The sequence below is a fragment of the Enhydra lutris genome, unplaced genomic scaffold (assembly GCF_002288905.1).
Source record: "Enhydra lutris kenyoni isolate GAN:26980312 unplaced genomic scaffold, ASM228890v2 scaffoldscaffold17, whole genome shotgun sequence".
Taxonomy (NCBI): Eukaryota; Metazoa; Chordata; class Mammalia; order Carnivora; family Mustelidae; genus Enhydra; species Enhydra lutris.
The window spans coordinates 20,427,418-20,451,138 of NW_019154101.1; the positions used below are offsets into that span (position 1 = coordinate 20,427,418).

Here is a 23,721-nt window from a genome sequence, read left to right on the forward strand (position 1 = left end):
GATGGCAGGTCATACTCGCTGTGCTACTGCTGAGCTGTCTCTCTCATTCCTTAGCTCCTCACCCAGATGTACAACCTCAGGTTCATATGAGGTGAATTCCACCTTCCTACCGACAGCTGACATCTGTCTGAATCCAAATGCTGTTATCCGGGATGTTACTGATTCCTCTTCCAAAAGTCTAATAAGGAGGTCCCTGTTGTCATTCAAGTCGGTGGTAAATTTACTGATGAGGAAAGGGGCTAAGAACAAATATTGCATTAAGCTATTAGCGTCCTCCCTCCAGGCTGAAGATGGAGGTCAGCTCCGGGCTCTGGGTTGAAGTCAGTCAGTTGGTCAGCTCAAACCTCTTGGTACAGGGGTTCAGTGCTTTTCTTTATCCACGTAATCATCGAAGCATCCACCCATGTCCAACCCACATTTCTCCATCTTATCTACAAGCAGATCAAGAGAAACTTACCAAATGCCTTTAAGTATAGTTACATTATATTTTACTTCATTTCCTTAATGTATGAGAATAATAGCTATGTCTAAGAGGGAAATTAGGTCAATGTAATTTGAGTACGCCACCATTCCCTGAACTTCCTCCCCTCCACCAGCCCTGCACTCCAGCCACCCCAGACCACTCAGGATTCTCTGGGACCACACAGTCCCCAACATGGCTCGCCCGGCCTCCGTCTGCCTAGTGAGCCCAGCCTCACTAGGGCTTCTTTGGGGAAGCCCCTGCTCCTCCTCCATAGCCCAGCTCTGCCATCGCCTGCGGAGGTTCCTTGACTCTCCTTCCCTTCTTAGTAGTTAGTTGCTTCTCTCTGTGCTCTGCCAGTATCAGGGGACTTGCCAGCTGCAGTACCAGCTGATGGGTTTAGCTTGCCTGTTCGCCTGAGCTTCTGGGCCTGTGAATGCTGGTGTTCATCTTTTATCTCCAGCAGAGTACTTGGTCCAAGATAAGACAAGATAAGACCCCTTTAAGAAGGGGTCTGCCTGTTTGTTATTGTTCCACTGAATGGTTAGTTTTCTGTAAACAGTCTCTACCCCAGGTTTCACTGCCTCCTCTTCCAAGTCCTGGCCAACCTGCCTGTTGCCATCATTTCTAAAGTTTTGCTGGGAATCTGTGTGATCTGCAGTGTATGATTTACACAATCTCTTTCTAACCTTTGAAAATTAAAATGTCTTTGTCCATTGTCATGCTGCTGGCACTTTCCACATCTTTGATAATTACTGACCCTACTAGTGACTTTTTAGAAATCTCATTTGCACATTCTCTTCCTAGATGAAACATATAAAATGATCTAACTAGCCTAGAGATCTAACTAGCCTAGAGATGGTTAGATGGGTTTCATTTAAATTATCTAGGAGCTTTGGGTATCTGGATGCTAAGTCAGTTAGGCATGTGCCTTTGGCTCAGGTCATGATCCAGGGTCCTAGGATCAAGTCCTCCCTGCTCTGGGAGTCTGCTTCTCCCTCTACCCCTCCCCACTGCTTGTGTGCTCTCTCTTTCTCATCCTCTCTCCCATGCTCTCTCTATCTCTCTCAAATAAATAAAATCTTAAAATACCTAGGAGCTTTGATGAAATCTCTCTACTTCTCCTTTTTTTCTTTTTAAGTGAACTCTGTGCCCAATGTGGGGCTTGAACTCTGGACCCCAAGATTGAGAGTTGCATGCTCTATGGACAACCAGCCAAGCGACCCTCTTTATACTTGTCTTAAATCAAACTCACATTGGTTTAATTCTTTTCAGCTAATTCTAGTTCCTTAAGCGAAGAATAGTGCCACAAGAGCTGATGAGTTCTCCATTCATGTTGCCATCCACTGGCTTTGCCCCATTTTCCCAAGCAGCCGAGACCATTGGCCTGTCCTTGATCATCACCTTGCTTCAGACGTAACTTTTTAGCTCTTAGTTCGTTCTACGTTCTGTTTTCTGTTGTTTTGGTTTTGTGACACACATTTGTCTACTTGGGGGCGTTATCTCCTGGTTGCTCCGCTTACATGTTTGTGGCAGCCTTTCCTATCTGTTGCTCTGTTTTCCCAGGTTTCTTGTTAAAGAAAGTATTCAAATTCAGACCTTGGTTAATGCTGAAATTTAAATATCCTTCCTTTGTTTAGATGACTGTGGCTTTGAGAAACACTGAACACCTCTTCTATTTCTGTAGAAGTATAAGTATTCTTGAGGGGGATATGTCTGCATAGAAAGGTACAGTTTGGTCTGTCCCCCAAGGGGCCAAACATAGTGTGACCAAGCCTCAAAGCATGTTTTTGTCATTATTTCATGTGTATAATAGGAAACATGTTGTGGGGAAAACAGTTGATGGACATCATAGGTACACTGGTGTTTTTCTAGTTCAGACTGGTTATACTTGAACATGCAAGGAACGGCAGGGTGTTAGATTCGGAGCCAGAAAGCCACCCTGGGCTACGTGGGTCCACACTGGTTTGATGTACTCCAGGAGTCTCCTGTCGCTCTGTGCTTAAATTCTTTTTGAGTGGCGCCATGGTCTCAAACAGGGAGCACTTTGCAGGTAATAACAGCAAATATTTTGTCTTCAACACAGTGCTTACAAGGTAAGGATTTTGTAGGTGCCTTTTTTATTTGCATAATGAATGGATTTGGGGTTGAAATTGACCATCCTGATTTCAGATCACAAGAAGAACTATTCAGATAGAAGATTCATCTCGTGCTTACCTCATGAAATTCTTTTTGGTCTGTTATGTGCCATAAATGCAGGAGACTCTTGTAATTCAGTGTTTGGATGAGTCTAGAGTTTATTGATGTGAAGAAAAGTCAACATTAAATGAAAGAAGGGCTTTTAAGAAGCCCATTATGACCACTTATAATGGAAAATGTAGTTCCCATTAGAGATTGATTTAAGGAGCTCTGGTTCTTTGGTGAAGCATGAAGGCTGCTCTCTGGTGCTCCGTGCAAATCATTTTTATAGCATCCTTTGCCACTCTCTTCCCGGTTAATCTGTTGGTGCGTCTGGACCTGAAAGGGCTGCATATGTCTTATTTGAGGAATACAAAAATCCCCAGACATTTAAAAGAAATCAAAGATTAGTATATTTTTTGTTTATCAAAGAGAAAACTTTAAAAAAAAAAAAAAAGCTTCGCAAATTTTAAACAGACGGAGCGGCACCAGATGTCCATTCTTGGATCATTTAATCTTTCTCTCTTGTGCTTCTTCTTGTCAATATTTTTCCACTAGAACCAAATATTAGTTTCTAGCTCAGCTTGCAATATAAAAATTTTCCAATTAGATTGTTATGACTTCATTTTTATTCATGAGGAGAAATCTAATAAACAGGGATCATCACATATGGCGGCATGCAGGAGAGGAACTTTAAAATAAACCACCTGGCCCAGGGCAGGGATTCTCCTCTTTTCTGAAGTCGGAGAGAGAGACCGGTTTGCATCTATATCCCTCGCCCCCATGTTATTTATTTATTTATTTATTTATTTGCCTCCAAGTAATTCTTAATTGTTGGTGGGGGGGGGTTCTTAGATTTATATCAGTCTGCCATATAATTGACCTCTCCCCAACCTGGATTAATTCCTCCCTTAGCTTTTATGTGTGTTTACTGTCTAGTTCTGTGTTAGGTATTTAGGGATGTAAAAGGAAATGGTGAAACATGGTGGGTTTTGTTTGACCTGAAGGCGCTTTTGGTTTGTGGCTGAGGAGGCTAAGAGAAGCAGCATGGTCACGCAGCAAATGACTCAGTGCTTCACGCCGAAAAAGCTCCCGAGGGAGAGAGAGGAGAGCACCCAAGTGGTCAGGGAAGGCTTTAGAGCAGAACTGGGCCTTGTGCTAGATCTGGTCAGATGGAGGAGTGTAGTCAAGTCACCTGAAGCTTGAAGAAGGAGTAAGGATTATGGTGTGGAGTCAGTGCGGGGGAGGGTGATGGTGAAGGGACCCCACTGGGTTCAGGCCACAGTGTGAGACTGAGCTCGGGAGAGCTGGACACCACTATCTTTTCTTCTTTCTTTCATCACCCAGCTTCTTCTTCTTCTTTTAATTAACATATAATGTATTATTTGTCCCCGGGGTACAGGTCTGTGAATCATCAGGTTTACACACTTCACAACACTCACCGTAGCACATACCCTCCCCACTGTCCATAACCCACCACTCTCTCCCTGCCCCCCAACCCAGCAACCCTTAGTTTGTTTCGTGAGATTAAGAGTCTCTTATCGTTGTCTCCCTCCCAATCCCATCTTGTTTCATTTTTTCCTTCCCCCCACAACCCTCCGCCCTGCCTCTCAAATTCCTCATATCAGGGAGATCATATGATAATTGTTTTTCTCTGATTGACTTATTTCACTCAGAATAATACCCTCTAGTTCCATTCCCATCATTGCAAATGGCAAGATTTCATTTCTTTTAATAGCTGCGTAGTATTCCATTATATATATACACACCACATCTTCTTCTTTATCCATTCATCTGTTGATGGACATCTAGGTTCTTTCCATAGTTTGGCTATTGTGGACATTGCTGCTATAAACATTCGGGTACACGTGCCCCTTCGGATCACTACATTTGTATCTTTAGGGTAAATACCCAGTAACATCACCTAGCTTCTTGAATGAATGCTCGTTCCTTGAGGCATGGCTTCTACCCCTACCCCTCTCCTGGTGCCGTCCTGTGGGAAGGCTCCAGTGGCCCCTTCCCCCCACATCCGGCTACATTTGCTCTGACCTGCAGACTCTGCTGAGGCTTTGGGTGCTGTTGATTCTAGACTGCTTTTTCTCACTCATTTCCAAATATTTCTGACTCCAAAGGTTATTGAAAGGCATCGAAGCATGCACCAAAGTGGATTTAAATCATTTCTCCACCACAGCTGGTGCTGTGGAACTAGGGAAATTAGGATCTCTCAACCTCCATTTAGTGGAAATAAGGATACTGAACTTATAGTGTGGTTGTAAGGATTAAAAGAGATAACATGTGGATAATATGTTGAAGTAAATAACTTCTGTGTAGGCAGGCATTATGATTGGTTTGCTTTTCTTACCTGGTAGCCAGTCTGTCCTCCTTGTCTGAACGTGTCTTGTTCTTTTTCTGTCCGTACCTACACCCAGCTGATCCGTCTTTCTGGAATTTTCTCTTTCTTCTTTTTACCTATTGAAATCCTCACTGCCCTTAAAGACTTACTTAATCACCTTGATCCAAAGTGAACTTTGTGTCTTCTCTATTCTTACTATCTTTCTTTGGACAACTCCGAGTTACCACCTCACATTTTAGTGTTTGGCACACATCTTATTTTCCCTATTGTGTGATAAAGTCTTTGAGAAAGACACATCAAGCACATCAGGGACTTGGAGGTCAAGCCGTCAGTTCAGACTGTGATCCGTTGTTGCCATGGAGGGCTTTGTGCATAGCTGTCATATTTGCAGGGTGTTACTGTATTTTTGCTTTCTTGCTTGTTTGCTTTTCTTTTCTTTCTTTCTTTTTTTTTTTTCCTGACTTAACCACTACCATATACTGATAATTTCTAAATTTTTTGCCCTAGCCCTCACCATGCTCATGTGCTTTAAATGCAGTCAAGTATCTGATGAGTGTCTCTAGCTGACTATCCCATGGGCACCTTGAAGGCGATGTGTCTAAAACCTGTTCTCTTATCTGTTTCTGCGCCCTGACTCACACCCGGTTTGCCCCTTCATGTTGATGGTGTTCTTCTGTCTGTGGTGTCACTGTCTACCCAGCTCCTATGGCAGAAGCTTGGAGGGCATTCTTCATCTTGCCTTTCTGATGTTGTCCACACTGAATGAGTCACCAGACCTTGACTCATTGGCCTCCTAAGTATTTCTTGAGTGCATCCCCCCTCTTTCTGTGTTGGATACTGCTGCCTAAATGTAGGCCCTCCTCTCTGAACTAGTTTTACTGTAGTTTCTTCCTAACAGATCTATTTCACGCTCACTCAACCCTCTCAAGTCCATCCTTAGTGTGGGTGTATCACAGTCCCTCGTGTAAAACACTTTTGTGATTTCCTTCCATGTACATCAGGGATGAGAAAATTGATCTGATCTCCTGTTGATCAATCCAGTAACGTCTGTAGCAAGTGAGGCACTCTTGCTTAGTTAGTGATGTCTGACGTAGGAGCCACGAAGGGACACGCAGCACATAATGCATAGCTAGGATTAAGATCAAGCTCTTTAGTGGGACATAAATGGCCGGCCATGCCCCTAATCTTGACTATGTCTTCATCCCCACCCCCACCATTGCCCTGCTTCACATTTAATCCTGGAACAGCAGAGAAGTACTGTTCTTCTTGTGTTGTTCATGCTAGACCTGCTTCCCTGTACCCTTAGTAGGAGATCCATACTCATCTTTGCAATCTTGGTGTGCATGGGGAGTCAAGGGGGTGGGCCGTGCATGAGGCTGAGAGTGCTTCCTTTGGATGCTCCTGGCACTGGTGTCTCCTCCATAGTGGTCAGTATCCCATGCTGTGAAACCGTAAGCATCTCCCTTGTAAGGCAGTAAACTCTGTTAGGGCAAATATCATGGCTTATTTATCTTTGGCCTCTGGTACTGGTCAGACATTACCTTCCATGGAATGTGTATTGTGAATTAAATTGTTCTTCGAAGGCGCACTTGGCTGGCTTAGTAGAGCATGTGGCTCTTGACCTTGGGGTTGGGGACTTGAGCCCCACACTGGGTATAGCAATTGCTTTAAAGTCTTTAAAAAAAAAAAAATCATTCATTGAATTGAAATAGCAAATAGTTTTGATTGATGAACGTTCTTTGCTTTTACTTTGATACTCCTCAGAATGAGAGGATAGATTTTAGGGAAGATTAATGCTTTGCAGAAAATTTAGGTTAGTGAATCAGGCAGAAAGTAGACATTGGAAAATTTTGAGCAGGGCTGTGGCATGATGAAAGTGATATTTAAGGAAGGTTGATCTGGAGACAACCTTTTATTACAGGTTTAAGGCACTCCTGGGAAGCCTAGGTGAGGGTAGCAGGGTGGGGAGAGGGAGAGGCGAGACAAGCATAAAGCCATTTTGAAGAAGAGTTTCCGGAGGCTTTGTATTTTCATTTCCTCATTTGCTCAAGTGGGATGTAGTCACTGGCATGTTCCCGAAAATAAAATGGGACACTGATGTTATTTTTAAAGAAAGAACATTCTTGTAAAACACCTAAGTAATCCATTTTTCATAATTATGTATGAGACCTGTTCATGATCAATTACCTATAAAGTGGTTATGAGTTCATAAATTTAAAAAAAATTAGCTCTTCTGCATAGATAGCCTAAAATCTTCAAAAATCAGTGATTTTCATTTTAGCACATTTTGAAATAATTGTTAATTGTGAGGAAAATACTTCAGTTTTCTTTTCCAGCTACCTTTTAGTTTAACACTTCCATCCTGATGGTAGGTTTTAATCCCCCCCACACTGTGAACATTTGCATTTCGTGTGTTACTCATGTGACCTCGTTTACTGGTTCAAATTTATCTTCCGTTTGCGGTGGGCCATGTAGTTCCACTCCACTTTATTCTTCATCTCGGCTATTATAAACTTCATAATTTACAGTCACTTTGTTGTTTTTTTATTGCAGGGTTATGACTCACTGATAAAAAAGAAGGACTTCTCCAAATACTTCGCGTTGTGATTGTGTATGATGGATACCAAGGAAGAGAAGAAGGAACGGAAACAAAGTTATTTTGCGCGGTAAGCGTTGCTTTACAAAATTATCATGAATATTTAAATGTTTGAGGAGGGACTTTGTCCTCAAGTGTAAGTTGGCAGTCTGTGTTTGGTGAGTGTTTGTAAAGAAAACAGGTGTCCAATAGGAGTTAAGTGTACTTTGTTTTCATCTTTTTTCTTGCTTGCAGTAGAGGAAGAACATTCGGTGCTTGTCTTTCCATATTTGACGGTTATCCCGGGCCGATCATTACGCACTAAGCTGCATGTTGCTTGGGACCCCGCATTTAGCAACCTACATGAAATCTTAGATCCTAAATGCTTCATTCCTGCTGCTCTAGTAGCTTACCTGGTTTAGCTGTAACTAAAAGTCTATGACCTATTTAAAGCTTATTATCTTGTTGGAAGTCCGTTCCTGAAAAGTATTTTTATAGTTAGGTGGAATAGATGAAATTCTGCCATTGGAGTTCGTGTCATTACTAACGCTGAACTCATGCAACATACATGCAGTTCTTGGTTTGTGAATAGATGTAATCTAGTAGATGATCAGTTACTCTCCACAGATTGAGCCGTATATTGGGCAACTACTCATCACAATAAAGTGTATGAAATGCTAAAACATTTACCATTTTGATAGAGTGTTTTCAAACTCAGAGTGAGAACACATAGGCTTAAAATTATCATTATGGTCTCCTAAATCGAATCATTTCTTAAGAACTGAATTCAGCCTCACCACATTCCCAGTCTGTGCTTGTTAAAAAATGCAATTATCATATGGTTTCACTCCTATGTGGAACATAAGCAGTAACACAGGGGACCATAGGGCAAGGGAGGGAAATCTGAAGGGGGAGAAATCAGAGAGGGAGATGGACCATGAGAGACTATGGACTCTGGGAAACAAACTGAGGGTTTCAGAGGGGAGGGGGGGATGGGGGGCCAGGGTAGCAGGGTGATGGGTATTGAGGAGGGTGCGTGTTGTGACGACCACTGGGTGTTATGCATAACTGATGAATCATTGAACACTACATCAAAATCTAATGATGTACTATGCAGTGGCTAACAACATAATTTTAAAAAATCAGTATGTTGTATACCTGAAACTTAAACAATATTATATGTCAAATTTATGTCAATAAAAAACAAGGCCCCACCAAGAAAAAAAAAGATGCTTTTCTTGTTTTCCAAATGTAAGCCTTTGAAATTGAAAACCAAAAATTTTTGTTGATTTTTTTTTTATCCGGAAATAAAGCTAGGTTTTAGATTATTAATAGGAAAAGGAAAGAAATAAACTTTTAAGGAACTACTATGTGTAAAGTTCTTTACTTATTATTTTATTTATCTTCACAATAAACCTAACCTACATTTCCCCTTATTTTACCAGTGAGGTAATTAAGACCCAGAAAGCATTTGGCCCATTCCATGCAGCATAAAAGTCAGTATTCAAATATTGGCGTGCCCCAGTGAGTAATAGTAAACTGTGAGTGAGAGTTTTTGGAAAGCGAGAGTTAAACAAGTTATTGTAGTGTGATGTTTTCCACTACTAAGACTGCAGAGTCGGGGCGCCTGGGTGGCTCAGTGGGTTAAGCCTCTGCCTTTGGCTCAGGTCATGATCCCAGGATCCTGGGATCGAGCCCCGCATCAGGCTCTCTGCTTAGCAGGGAGCCTGCTTCCCCCTCTCTCTCTACCTGCCTCTCTGCCTACTTGTGATCTCTCTCTGCCAAATAAATAAATAAATAAAATCTTAAAAAAAAAAAAAAAGACTACAGAGTAGCAAGCTTGGGGAAGGAAGAAATCAGGCATCTAATGGGTGGAACATTAGACAGAAGGCACTGTGAATAAATAAGGACCATATAGTGATGTTTAAAAACACTTTATTTTGAGATAGTTACAGATTCACATAGAGTTGTAAGACATATTACGGACAGCTACCCCGCACCCTTCATCCAGTTTCCCACAATGGGAGCCCCTTATGTAACTGTCCTGTAATATGGCCACTAAGAAGTTGATATGGATGCAATCCACTAACCTTACTCAGATTTCACCAGGGTTACAAGAATTCATTTGTGTATTTGTGTGTATCTAGTTCTGTGTAATCACATCACGTGTACAGAGTTGTGTGGCCATATCAAGATAGAGTTACAGATGAGACAGGTCTCTTGGGCTACCCTCCTGTAGCGGCATTCACTTCCTTCCCTCTGCTTGCCACCCCCGACAACCGCGAATCTGTTCTCAGTCTCTGTAATGTGTCATTACAGAAATATTACAGACATGGAATCCTATGACATGTAACCTTCTGAGATGAGATTTTTTTTCACTTAGTGCAGTTCCCTTGTGTTTTAGACCACTCAGACTGCTGTAACAAAACACCATAGACCGGGTGGCTGATAAACAACAGAAATGTATTTCTCAGAGTTCTGGAGGTTGCAAGTCCAAGGCCACTGTGCCAGGTTCTGTGCTGAGAGGCTGCTTCCTGGGTCATCTAAGGCTGTCTTCTCGCTCTAACCTCACATGGCAGAAGGGGCAAGGAGCTTTCTCATACCTCTTTTATAAGGGCACTTATCTCATCCATGAAGACTCCACCCTCATGACTTAATCACCCCCAAAGGCTCCATCTCCCAACACCATCACATTTGGCATTAGGTTTGAACATGTGAATTTTGAGGGTACACAACATTCAGATCATAGCACTTGAGATCTGTTCAAGATGTCGCATGTATCAGTAGTTTGTTCCGATTTATTGCTGAGTAGTATTCCATGGTGTGCCTGTATCACAATTTTCAAGTATTTGCCTATTGAAGGACATTTGGGTTATATCCAATTTAGAGCTATTACAGATCAAGCCATTAGGATCATTTGGGTACAAGTTAATTTTTCTGGGATAAATGCTTAGGAGTGGAATTGCTGGGTCAGATGGTAAGGGCATGTTTAATTTTGCAAGAAAGTGCCATCCCCTTTTCCAGAGTGGCTGTACCACTTTATATGCCTTCCCATTAGCATTGCATAAATGATCCAGTTTCTCCATATCCTCATCAGCATTTGGTATTCTCACTCTTTCTTATTTTTAGCCATTCTGATAAATGTATAGTTTAATTTGTATTTCTTTAATGACCAGAGAGGCTGAACATCTTTTCGTGTGTTTATTAGTTGTCTGTCTAGCTGCAGTGCCTTTTCATGCCTATTTTCTTATTGAGTTTTTTGAGTTCTTTTTGCACTCTAGATACTAGTCCTTTGATGGAGGGTTTGTAGCTCTTTTCTCCCAGTCTGTAGCTTTTGTTTTTCTCTTCTTAGCAGCATCTGTTGCAAGAGCACAAGTTTTTACTTTTGATACGATTCAGTTTATTAGTGTTTCCTTTTATGGATTATGCTTTTGGCTTCAACTCTACTGCTTTACCCAGCTGTAGGTCCTAAAGATTCGCTTTTTTTTTTTCTCCTACAGGTTTTATAATACTGTATTTTATAGTTGTCAGTCATCCGTTTTGAAATAATTTTTATATGAGATACAAGTTTCGGTCAACGTGTTTTCTTTTCTTTCTGCATATAGATGCCCTAGATAGTGATTTGGAAAGCTTCAATGCCTTCTCACCTTGAATGCACACTGATTCCAACAGGAAGGGTGATGGATGGTTCAAAACCTACTCAAAGTTAATCCCTCTAGTTTCTAAGATGTAGAATAAGGGGAGCCCCTTCAATAGAGAATGAAAGAGGAAACTGTTCTGGAAGAACATCACCATTTTTTTTTCAGCTCAGAAATGTAAAATTTAATTGTCATGCTTGCCTTGACCTCTTGTGACAAGTATTCTAACAATGAAAAGGAAAACATCCAAAAATTCAGTATGACCTTACAAGCATAAGGGTAACAGGCCAAGAACAAACATCAGTGATGCTGTTCCAACAGCACGCTAACAGGATTAGTTATAGGAACTGAGAGACGGAGAGAGAGAACAGACAAATCTGTAGTTTAGTTGTTACCGTGCATTGGTGGCCAAAAATGGTCAAGCTGTTAAAAGCAAAAGGGAAACCAGAAAACCCTCCAGTATCAGAAAAGAGGCAACCGGGGCGCCTGGGTGGCTCAGTGGGTTAAAGCCTCTGCCTTCGGCTCAGGTCATGATCCCAGGGTCCTGGGATCGAGCCCCACATTGGGCTCTTTGCTCGGCGGGGAGCCTGCTTCCTCCTCTCTCTCTGCCTGCCTCTCTGCCTACTTGTGATCTCTGTCTGTCAAATAAATAAAAATAAATAAAATCTTAAAAAAAAAAAAAAAAAAGAAAAGAGGCAACCAATGCTAATACTCTTTTCAAATGCTTTCTGACTAAACGGTGGAATTACCATAATATGGAGTTACCAACAGGACCTACTTGAAAGTCGGTTTCTGACAACACAGGGCTGATTTCCCTGGAGCAGTGTGCATAAGGGCAGTCCAAGCAAGATTGCTGCAGCAGAATGTCAAGTCAGACCAAGGGTAAGGCTGAGCTGATGAAATCACACTGCCTTACGTCAATCTCTACTGGTGTGCAGAGGAGATCAAAAGAAGATTTGTCCTTATTTCTACCTGTTACCATAATATGTATCTGAAACCCCAAAAATTGCTTTTAAACTCTGTTCCCCTCTCTTCATCCTTTTTTCCTTCCATGTCATTAAATAGCCTCTATTTCTTCGGTGTACTTTTTTTACCATGTGGTTTCGTGAACATTGTATGCCTCACATGTTTGGTAAATAATCCTTTATCTACCTCCTTTGCTGAGGTTCTTCTCCCTCTCTCCTAATTTAACACCGAAGCAAAGTTAAGTTTAAAAGAGCCCATTTTAATAATTTTTGGACTGAAATTAGTGATTTGAGGATCACCGAATACTTCCTTTCTTATAATTTATCTTGAAATATGCTGATGTGACTCTAAATAGAAGGGTGAATTAGCTTCACTACTAGATAGGTTTATTTTGCATAAGTGCTTAAGAGTTTTCAGGATCTCCTGGCCTGGCCCACCTTGTTTTCAGGATCTTTGGTGTTGTTTTATACCAGTTGTCTATTCCGGATTGAATGATTCATGAGACCTTTCCCCATGCTCTTGCAAAGAATTTGTGTATACAGAATTAGTGTATTATATATGTGGATTAATTCCTTGATACTTGACAGGTCTTGCAACTAAATGAAAAACTGAGTTATTAAAGCAGATTGTACTCTCTGTGTTATTCTCTGCAGTGCTCATTATTCATTATGTCCCCCTCCTTCCCCTTACAGTTAGAATGCATTTTTTTTTCAGTAGTGCCAAACACTATTTCTTCCACACTTTGACATTATATGGCTTTTGCAGAATTTAGAACCCATTTGGTGTTTTTTTGTGCAGGTCTCTTTATATTCTTTGTGTGTTTGAACATTTTTTAAAAAACAGAGCATTCAGGATTGAGGGTTAATGTAGGATATCAAAAATATATTTTCGGTGAACCTAAAGTGGTGTTTTGTGGGAGATTGACTTTTCCCTTCTGCTGAGGTTTGATGGGGCCTGTACATGGACAGTGAGTGGTAGAGGCTCAGCAGTTGACTCTGTCTGGTTTGTGTGGGTCCCTCTGGCCACTGCTTCCTGGTTATCTGGAAGAGCCGACCCGCTGCTGCCCCCTGCTCTCTTCTTCCTCACGCCACTGCCGAGCCATAGCCTGCAGCGTGGAGGGGGTGACGCTCTCTCTCTGCCTCACCCTCTCACCCCAGACTCTGAAGGTTGCAAACTGTAGAACATGTCTTGGCTCCGATCCCCACTCCTCTGACACCCCCCACTTCCATCCCCAGCCTCCACCCCGGTAGTTCTTCATCCTTGAACCTCTGACCCGCCATCAGAGCTCCTTGTGTTTGAAAAGCACTCCCGTGTATGACCTTGGCCAAGTTTTCCAAATTTCACCCTGCATTCCTTGTTGTTAAGTGTGGCTCATAATAGCCTCCTAACAGCATGGCTTTGAAGAAGGATGCCTCCTAGCCTGAGCCAAGGTGATGAAGTCCAAATTGGACACAGCAGGGAGGACCCGAGTTGAACCAGGTCTGGACCCTTACACACACTATTTGAGGTTTGGCCCCTTCTTCAGGGAGGAGGACCTGGAGGCTGATACTTGAACCCACTGATTAGCCTTTTTATTAAATATAGAGAGTCAGTTGTGGGGCTCTCTCATTCAAACAAAACTAAACCATGGTGCCGTGAGGACGAAGGTAACATATCCAGAGTGCTTGGCACAGTGAGTGCCCAGCCACCTGTGACCTTGGCTTCTGTGCTTACCTGCACCTTCGTCTTCACCTAAAAATCTTCATCTTGGTACCCTACTCCCATTCCATGAGCTGCTCCTGTGGTTCAGATCAGGGAGGCAGGCATTAATCCCAGCAGTCCAGAGTGGAATCAGTAGTTTCCCAAAGATACATTGTTAGAGCACAGCCAGGCTCTGGAATAGCATAAAGTGGAACTACATAGTCCAAAGGGCTTTGAGAATTCTAAGGCATGCTTCTATTTTGTAGTAGGAGCCCAGGCCCATGGGGTGAAATTGTCAGTGACCTGATGCCCCACACCAGGCCACTTTATGTATAGTAACTGGTCATCAGAGCCTCACCACTGGGGTTCGGCACACTCTCGCGTCTTGGGTGTGCGTGCCGGGGACACTGACTCCTCAGCCCTTAAGAGTGGCCAGGTAGGACCACATAGGCTGGTCACCTTTAGCCAGGAGTAGCATCTTATCCCGAGTAGAGTGTATTATCCTCTTCTGTGTGTGCTTTCCTGTGAAAAAGTTTGAGAGAACTGGTCCACCTTACCTTCATACCATCTGATCTATAAAAGCATCTGATCTATAAAAATTTTCATACCCAAATACGATTAGATTGTTACGGAAGTTCAGACTTCCATAGTTGGAGTTGGAATTGGAGAAACTTGAGTGTGTTGGAAAAACTCGAGTGAGATGAGACAGCAGGCAGGGAACGCAGGATTAGAGCCCAGCTCTGTCCTCCTGCAACCACAGCTTATGCTCTGCAGCGCAGCCCGTGGCAGTGAGGCAACTTGATGGGAGAAGGGGGCCCGTAGAGCACAGGCTAATTCACTTCATTGTGAATTCATGTGCAGAAGTGCATCCCAAGTTCTAAGTGACTTCTTAAAAAGCTCACTTGTTTATAGCTTGTGGGGACATCCCATACTACATTTTTCAAGTTTAATGTCAGAGTATTGACCAACTAAGGCAGTCGGAAACATGTAGTCTATGTAGCCCACCTACCTAAGTCAGGATTATGTTACAGAGACCCTTGTTACTCGCTAGGATTGCCTCTTATCTAAAAGAGTAGATGCCTATAATAGAAAGCATGCAGAAATACGTTTGGTCAGAAAACCCCAAAATGCCCTTTTGGGCAAGCACAGAGTCCCAGATCCCGTGGCAGGGATCAACTGGACAGGTCCGGCTGGTTGGTCTGCAGCGTTGCTGAGGATACAGGGAGGGCCCCCTCTCTCCAGCCTCACAGAGCTGTCTCTGAACCCTCGGGAAAAGCTGCACTTTGTGGTGTGCCTGTGCTAAGAATGAACATACCACATGGGTGGAGTGGTGGGATGTGAACTCTTGCCCTTCCTTTAATTAACAGTCTGTAGACTGTTTTTTCCTGCTGGCCAAGGACTATTAGAGAAGAACCTTAGCATGTCCAAGATTTGAGGAGAAACTTTATTATTACCAGTGGCTGGATTCAGATATTCAGTCATAATACAGGTTTTCATTGAGCTGATACATGAAAAGCATACAGAACGGGTTTAAGTGCTTGGTAAATGTTATAATACTATATACTGTCTTAATATTTGGTGAATATTTTATTCTCTCAGTTTCGCTATGTCTTGTGATTCTAATAAAAGTTAGTAATAGCATTTGTTGGCCCTTTACAAAGTGCCTCCATGCTCCTTCTCTCCCTGTATCCTCACAGTGATCGTGTGAGTAGATAAAAATGCAGATGACGCATTTGTAGTTCAGGAGGTTAAATAACTTGCCTCACATCACTTACCCTTTAAATGGACGAGGAGCCCTGAATCCCAGTCTACTTTGTCCGTATCTCTATTTTTCTTGATTCATATTATCTTGGTTTCAGTTGCATTAAGAATTAATTTTTACTTTGAGAGAGGGAATAGAACATGTTATTGGCATCATAATGTAAGTAGGAAAAATTGTACATGGCTTTGGAAGGAGAATGTTTTAGTTGGTTTTACTGGAAAGTGTATTTGATTTCAATTCCTAAGAACCATTCAAGAACACTGCCATTGCCATTAGTGCCTGCTGTGATCCATAGCATGGCCCAGGAATGCTTCCGTGTATGATCTTCATAGCTCTTGTTCATGGGTTTGCGCTGAGTCTCCCCCAAAACGGGCCATCTGGACGGGTGGGATTCTCCAGTAGGTCAGTGCTCATTCCATGTGCCTCCTTAAATAAATAGCGGTTGGCACGTGGCAAGTGTTAAATATTTTTTTTTTTACTGACTAAAAGACAGTATTTAAAACAGCTTTTTTAGTGTAGGATCTAAATAGTTTAAGTCTTAATTTTTTTAAAGATTTTATTTATTTATTTGAAAGAGAGAAAGAGTGAGCGAGAGAGAACATGAGCAGCGGTGAGAGAGAGAAGCAGGCTTCCCCGCCAAGCCAGGAGCTGGATGCGGGCTTAATCTCAGGACCCCGTGATCATAACCTGAGCCAAAGGCAGACGCTTCACTGACTGAGCCACTGACTGAGCCACCCCAAGGCTGATTTTTTATCACCACAAATTTTTTAATACTCAGCAATTTTATTACTCGTAAAAAACATCGATAATATTTTAAAACCATTTCCTTTAAAAAGTTGCTTGTGCTTTATTTGAAAATATTACTAATTGCTGATTAAACTCTCAAATGAGCTGTAATGTCATTTAAGCCTTATGCTTCGTATTTTTTTTACTGAGTTCAGATCAAGCAGCACTTAAGAGAACATTTACATATTGCCTGGCACTCATTAATGGGAAAAATGTCCATGGTCAAGTTGGAGCTGCTGATGTTTTTAAGAAATCATTAACTTTTTTCTACAGATTTTTTAAAAGGTTTATAAACATTTAGACATTTACAGATAGATTCATGCTTTGTTTTTAAAGAACACGCAGGGTTACTTGATTTAATTCCGTGTAGTGTACTGCTTTTCAGTCTGTAGGTTACAACCCATTGGGGCATCGTGAAATCAATTTAGTGGATAAGAACCAGCATTTCTTCTAATGGGATGGAACAGAATAGATTAGTCTGGACTAAAGCTAGACTGAATAGAAAAGATTGGAATGCATTGTAGGTAGTCAGAATAAATAGTATTTCACAAAAATTTTGTTTTAAATGTATATAAGTATGTATAACTTGAGTCACAGTTTAAAATTATTTTTTGTTGTGAGCCATGATCAAAAGAACTCATTATTCTAGAGGAGTCCTTGGTGGTTCGTATACTGGGAGTGAGGTTATTTTCCTAACTGAACAACAAATTTCTTTGAAAATTGTTCATCTAATACGTGTTAACCAATTCTTCAAAGACAGCTGTACATAAATTACCTGTCATATAAATACATTTTCCCCCAGTGCAGTATAATGGCTTCCTATAATACTGATTTCAAGGATCAGTGACAAGCAGGTGTCCTTCTGCTTGAAATCTCAGGCTGATCTAGATTGTCCTAGATCTTGAAGTGAGACCTGATGAAACTGTAACCTTACAAAACCACCAAATGGAACTATTTTGATCATGAAGCTTGGGGAACTTGTGTGTGGTCTGCCTGTGGGTCTCTCCTCTGTAGATCTACTTACTGGCTCTGGGGCCTGGGGTATAGTTTTCTCCAACAAGAGAATAAAAACAGTACCTACCGTAAGATATTGTTGGAGGATTGACTGAATTAAAATAAATATATAAAGTCTCTAGAGTAAGTGCCAATGAAAAATTAGCACTAATGGATTTTAATATAAAAGCATGCTGCCTAAATGAGGAATACAGGAATAATTGAGAAAAAGTAAGAATAAATACATAGGCATACATTTGGTGTACATTTTCAGGGAGTTTATATGTCCCTTGAAACTTGTCCATAAGCATGCTGTGGTCACAGCACTGAAGGACTGTAGTCCTTCAGTGAAGATCCAAGATTGTAGATGTAGATAAGACTAAAGCACTGGAAAAGTAAATGATAGAAGCTGTCTCCCTCCTTTTTAAATGTTGTTGCTGACAGTTGAGGAAGACTTCAACTGAACTGACTTCTGAATTTGTCTGAAACTTGGCACTGTCTCAGCTGGAAAGAGTTTGGCACATGCCTTTGAAAACTTTTCCTTATTGCTGGTACAGTGACTCTTCAGTGTGAGAAAATGGAGTTCAGAACTAGAAAAATGCTTTTTGCTCACAGTTCTGGAACTTCCTAGCTCATGCCGGGACTCCAGGTTTTGGTGATTTTAGTAGAAAGTTCTCTTTTTCTCTGAAACTCTTATCTTTCCATCAGTCATCACCCCTTCTACCCTCATAAGTTAAATGCTAATTGCGTATCTTCCCACACATCTTCCCAGATTAGTCTTCCTGAGACAAGGTTCAGATATGTCACTTCTGCTTCCCAGATTCTTCTCTCAAATTTGAGGTTCTACACAATATGGCTCATTCCTACCTTTCTGTCTTTATGTCCTACTTGGATTTTTCTTTACATGTCTTATGCTTTATTTGTATGATGAACTTTGCTGTCACTGTCCTCTCCCTGTATACAGTGCTGGCAAACCCATATCTAATTGTCATACTGTCTCCTTGACACCTTTCCTATTTCACTTAATTCTTAACTGCTCTCCCAAACACACACACAACTAGATGTGCCCTTCCCTGCCAGTGGACTCAGAGGTCATTGCTAAGGCCTCATTCTGCCTCCTCTCGGGGCCCTTAACACACTCTGTCTTTGGATGTCCCTATAATGCTTCTCTGCCCTATTTTTTGTTATTTATTGTTGTTTCTTTTTCATTTTTATATTCTGCACAAGGTCTAACTTTATGCCCTGCATCTAACGGTAATTCAGTGTGAATGATAGCATTTGTGGAACATTTGCTGTGTAACAGACACATTTGTATACTCATGTAATCTCCTAATTACTCCATGAGGTAGGTCCTATTATCATCCTAATTACAGATAAAGATGCTAAACTTTATTATAGGTGTTGTGGAATTTGCCCAAAGTCACATAACTACAAAGTGGCAGATCCAGGACTCAACCCAGGTGTGCCAGACCCCCTAGCCCATGCCTCTAATCATTATGCCATATTCTTCAGTAAACTATGTTAAATGGAATCTCATAGAACTTTATCAGTTATCCAGGCAAATATATGTGAGACTCGCTGATCTAGATCATTAAATGTGTTAAAGTACTAAACAGGTATTTTCTGATTTTCAATCCAAAATTGTTCTTAGGAGCTTTGGAACAAATTAGGAGTCTCTAGTCATTCAAGGAAACTTTGAAAGTCTTCACATACCAACAAAAAAGTCACCAATCTCCTGACCTTTCTCTGTATTTTTGGGGATGTGGCAAGAAGTGCCCTCTTATTTCCTCTCTAGACTCAAAGTTGGAGGCCCTAACAAGCTGAAATTCTCCTTGCTTGGGCATTTCTGTTGTAAAGATGCTTGGTGCTTGAGCCATGGGTCATGTGTGCGTTTTTACTTCCCTTTTCCTTCATTTGCCATTTCTTTTTTTTTTTTTAATCTTTTATTTTTTATTAACATATAATGTATTATTAGCCCCAGGGGTACAGCTCTGTGAATCACCAGGTTTACACACTTCACAGTACTCACCACAGCATATACCCTCCCAGTGTCCATAACCCAACCACACTCTCCCTATCATTTACCATTTCAAATAAAGTTTGCATAAACAACATGGTTAATTCCCCATTTTTTTCTGGACTCGTTTTGTGGTGTATTATACCAGTGAAGGCGCAACAGCTCTGCCTACTTTTTCTAGCTTTTTTCTTCTCACGTGTAAATGAAGTTGGTCATGAAAAGGATAACGTGCCAAGTTTAAGGGGACCAAGTGAGATGCATCGTAGTCCATGATTTGCAGTGTGATTCAGCACCAAATAAGGCAGACTGTTGTGTCACTACCATAGAGCATGAACCCAGGTGTCGTAGGGTAAGAAGACATGATGAGTTAGTTGGGTCTGGGAAACCCTGGGTCCCTTTCCCAAAGCAAGAAGGAATTAGCTTCTGCTGAGGCAGAGAATGGTGGACAGCAAAAAGGAGGTCTTTTCTCAGTAGTTCTGTTACTAGAGCCAATTTCCCTTGAAGAAGAATCAGAGATGACTGTGAGGTGGGGCTCTCCTATTCTAAAGTGAGAAATGTAGCTTGACAGTCATGAGACATGAATTGTGTAGGTGTGACCATAGCATATGAAGTAGACATAGAAGAATCAAAGAACAAGAATATGGATTACATATATATTTTAAAATGGTTTTTATTAGTGTATTTATAGAACACTTGACAGACTAGATGACCAAAATACAATCATGTGAACTTAGGGAAGAGTTAAATCAGAGGCCAGCATGCTTCAAATATTCTTTTCTATACTGAAAAAAAAAAAGAAAGAAAAGCCAAAAAACAAAACCATATTATATTTCTGAATCACTCTACAGCATTTAAAATATGGTTTGCACATACATTTTCAAGAACACATCTGTTGTACAAAGCAGAATAGATGCAAAGCTGATGGATCCCCATCCTGAATAAGTGGTGTGATTTAAATCAAATTACTGTCAAGGATGGTTTGAGCCAAGTCGTTAATCATTTTATTCATTTCTCCTGTGTCTGTGAGACCATGTTAGTGTTGATTATCACAACCGCATTGTGTGTTCTTCACAGTTTAGAGCCAGTAGAGGCTTGGGTTTAGAAGTTGCATAATACATAATTTAAAGCAGATGAATTTTGATATTTCAGATTAATTTTGTTAGCACAGCAGAAAGCTGAATGGTAATTTGGTTATTGCAATTTCACAAGGTAATTGAAGCAGATGCTGGTGAGGTCACTGGGGACTGAGTCATCTCCATTTCAGTAGCTCCATCATTTTGTTTTTAAAGTGTGTGGGGGGGTTCTTTTTGCTAAATTGACTACTTTTACTACATAATGAGAGAAATTTAATTTTTCTAACTACAGCCCTGAACATATAATCAGGATTTCAGATTTTTTTAAATAAGAGTAAATAGATTTAAAGTGCAAAAACATATAACAGTTTTTCTTTATAAGAACATATGGATTTTTTAAAAAGATAAGTTAGTTATAAATACATATCTTTAAGTGCAATTTGTATTGTCTTAACAGATCAATGAAAACTTAAAATTACAAAATTAATTGAGTTATGAACCTAATATAAATAATTTTGACTTTCTTCCTGTTTATTTTTATCCACAGGAAAACCTTTTTCTAAGTTTGAGTAAATGACCATATTGGTTTTTATATTATCTGTTGCAAGTAGATACTTACGACATCTCTCAGTTCTTTGACTTGCTCAAAACTAAGACTTTGAGTCATATAATGTTTATCCTTGGATTTAAAATAGATTCTTATGTTACGGGGAGAAACTTGAACATTGCTTATATCTCTGAAAGACCTTATGTGCCTGCATCTGTTAAGCCCAGTGGGTGCAATGGTGAACACAGTAAACATGGGTCTTGTTCTTACAGAGATTATTTTTCACAAAGACATTAAATAAGGAAATACAAATGCGTATGTCATTAGAAATTGCAGGGTTTGCTAGGAGGGAAAATAATAGGATGTTATGAAAGAACTGTAAGGACAGTATCTGCTTCAGATAGGAATGATATTCAAGGAAGACCTCTAGAGAATAATGATATTTAAGCTGATCTTGGCATTGGGCAGGATTTGCCATATGATCTGTGTGTTTAGGAGAAGGGCTGGGGAAAAAGGAAAGGAGGAGTCTGTTCTAAGTAGAGGAAACACTTAGATTCCAAGATCTTAAGGGAGTGGGGGGGGCGTGGCAGATTTCTGGATCTGCGGGAAAGCCAGTAGGGCTGGAACAGAGTGCTTTATAAAGGGAGGATAGCACAAGAATGGTGGAGACGTGTGCTGTGATAAGTCACGCAGGTGTTTGTTGGCCACGTTTGGGAATTTGGATTAAGCAACTAGGAGAATGGAGGTACCATTAAATGAAATGGGAAAACTAGAAAATAACAGTTTTGAGTGGGAATTTCAAGAATTTAAGTTTGGACATGTTAATTTTGAGATGCTTATGAGCCATCTCAGTAGAACCGCTAACGGTGACTTGGGTATATGTGCCTAGAGTGAAAACAGAGTAGTCTAGGCTGAGGGAGAAGTTGAGGAGTTGTTGGCCCCAGCAAGCAGGGGAGTGGATGAGACCATATAGGGAGAGAATGTAATGGGGAAAGAGAACAGAACTTAGGAATGAGGAACAGAATTGATAACTCCAGCATTTAGTGGTCTAGTAGGAAGAAATCCAGAAGAGATGGAATCACAGCAGCCAAGAGAAAAGAGTAAGCATTTCAAGAAAGAGAGAACGATCAGAGGTTTTGGAAGCAGCGAGAGGTAAATTAAAATGAGGACTGAAGAGTATATATTACGTTTGGCCACTTGAAGGTCACGATGATTGAATAAAAGTAGTTTCAGTGGAGTATTGGGAGAAGACAGTGTATTGCAAATGGGAAGTAAGGGAATGGACACAGAGCTCCAGGCTCAAGTTCTTCTGGGAACTTAGCTAGGAAGGGAAGCCAAAAAGTAGGGCCATGGTGGGAGGGAGATGTGGAAGTCAAGGAAAGATAAGTTTATAAGGATGGAGGAGGAAGAGAAATAAAGCATGTTTGTTGGTTAGTGGGGATGGTCCATCAGAGTTGGGGGGTGGGGTCCCTGGAGAGGCCAGCTTGGTGACCGACCCTTATGTAAAGTCTTGGGAACATTAGCAAAGCAATAAAGCAGGAGATGAGCCACACCAGATTTCCTATACCCTGTCCAACTGGGGCCTATAACACGCTATAAAGTTTTACTTGTGTGTATTGACAGTTCTACCCTCTTTTTTGATGATTGCTCACTGTGTGCCAGGAGGCTTACAGATACGACCTCATTTAATCCTTAGAACAATCCATGAGGTAGATGGTGGTATTTTTCTCATTTTGACTGGCAAGAGAGCAGAGGTAGATGGTGGTATTTTCCTCATTTTGACTGGCAGGAGAGCAGGCTCAGAGCAGTTCAGTAACTCCCCAAGAGATAGGCTAATAAGTAACAAGTCAGGATTTCTTCCTTCTGTGTTAGCTCTTAGGCCTTTATTAACTATGACTTCCATACTGCCTTCCAAGTATAGTATAAAAATAAGTAGAATCAAGTCTATTCCATATTAGACATTTTCAGTTGAAATATATTCATTTAGAACTTTATAGAAATTTTGTCATAATTTTGTTGTTGTTGTTAGCAATTACTAATGTGTCCTCTTTGTAATATATGTCCAAAGGTATCTGGAGAATTCCTAAGTGTTTAAGACTTTTTCCTTACTGATATGAATCTTAAAAATAAATTGTAAGTGACTGGGTTTTAAACTGTTGGCGTTTTAACATAACTTTTTGTTATAGGTGAGCATTAGTTATTCATGCGTACTTTATTTTTTTATTTTTATTTTTTTTTAAGATTTTATTTATTTATTCGACAGAGAGAGATCACAAGTAGGCAGAGAGGCAGGCAGAGAGAGAGAGGAGGAAGCAGGCTCCCCGCCAAGCAGAGAGCCCGACGCGGGGCTCGATCCCAGGACCCGGGGACCACGACCCGAGCCGAAGGCAGAGGCCTTAACCCTCTGAGCCACCCAGGCGCCCCTATTTTTTTTTTTTTAAGATTTTATTTATTTATTTGATAGACGGAGATCACAAGTAGGCAGAGAGGCAGGCAGAGAGAGATGAGGAAGCAGGCTCCCCGCTGAGCAGAGAGCCCGATGCGGGCCTCGATCCCGGAACCCTGGGATCATGACCCGAGCCAAAGGCAGAGGCCTCATCCCACTGAGCCACCCAGGTGCCCCTCATGCGTACTTTAAATGAAGAATGCCGATCTTAATGCTTGGGGGTAGGAGCTTGATGTACAGTACGTTT

General features: G+C 41.1%; 1 protein-coding gene across 4 annotated transcripts in view; it reads left to right on the forward strand.

Moving 5' to 3' along the window:
- Positions 1-23,721, forward strand: part of LOC111147585 (nuclear receptor coactivator 7) — a 169,532-nt gene that overhangs the window by 26,015 nt on the left and 119,796 nt on the right. For all 4 annotated transcript variants that reach the window (XM_022503700.1, XM_022503697.1, XM_022503701.1 and 1 more), the window contains exon 2: positions 7,545-7,657. In XM_022503700.1, coding sequence (XP_022359408.1) covers positions 7,605-7,657 — 53 coding nt within the window. In that variant the 5' untranslated portion in view covers positions 7,545-7,604. The remainder of the gene's footprint in view (positions 1-7,544; positions 7,658-23,721) is intronic.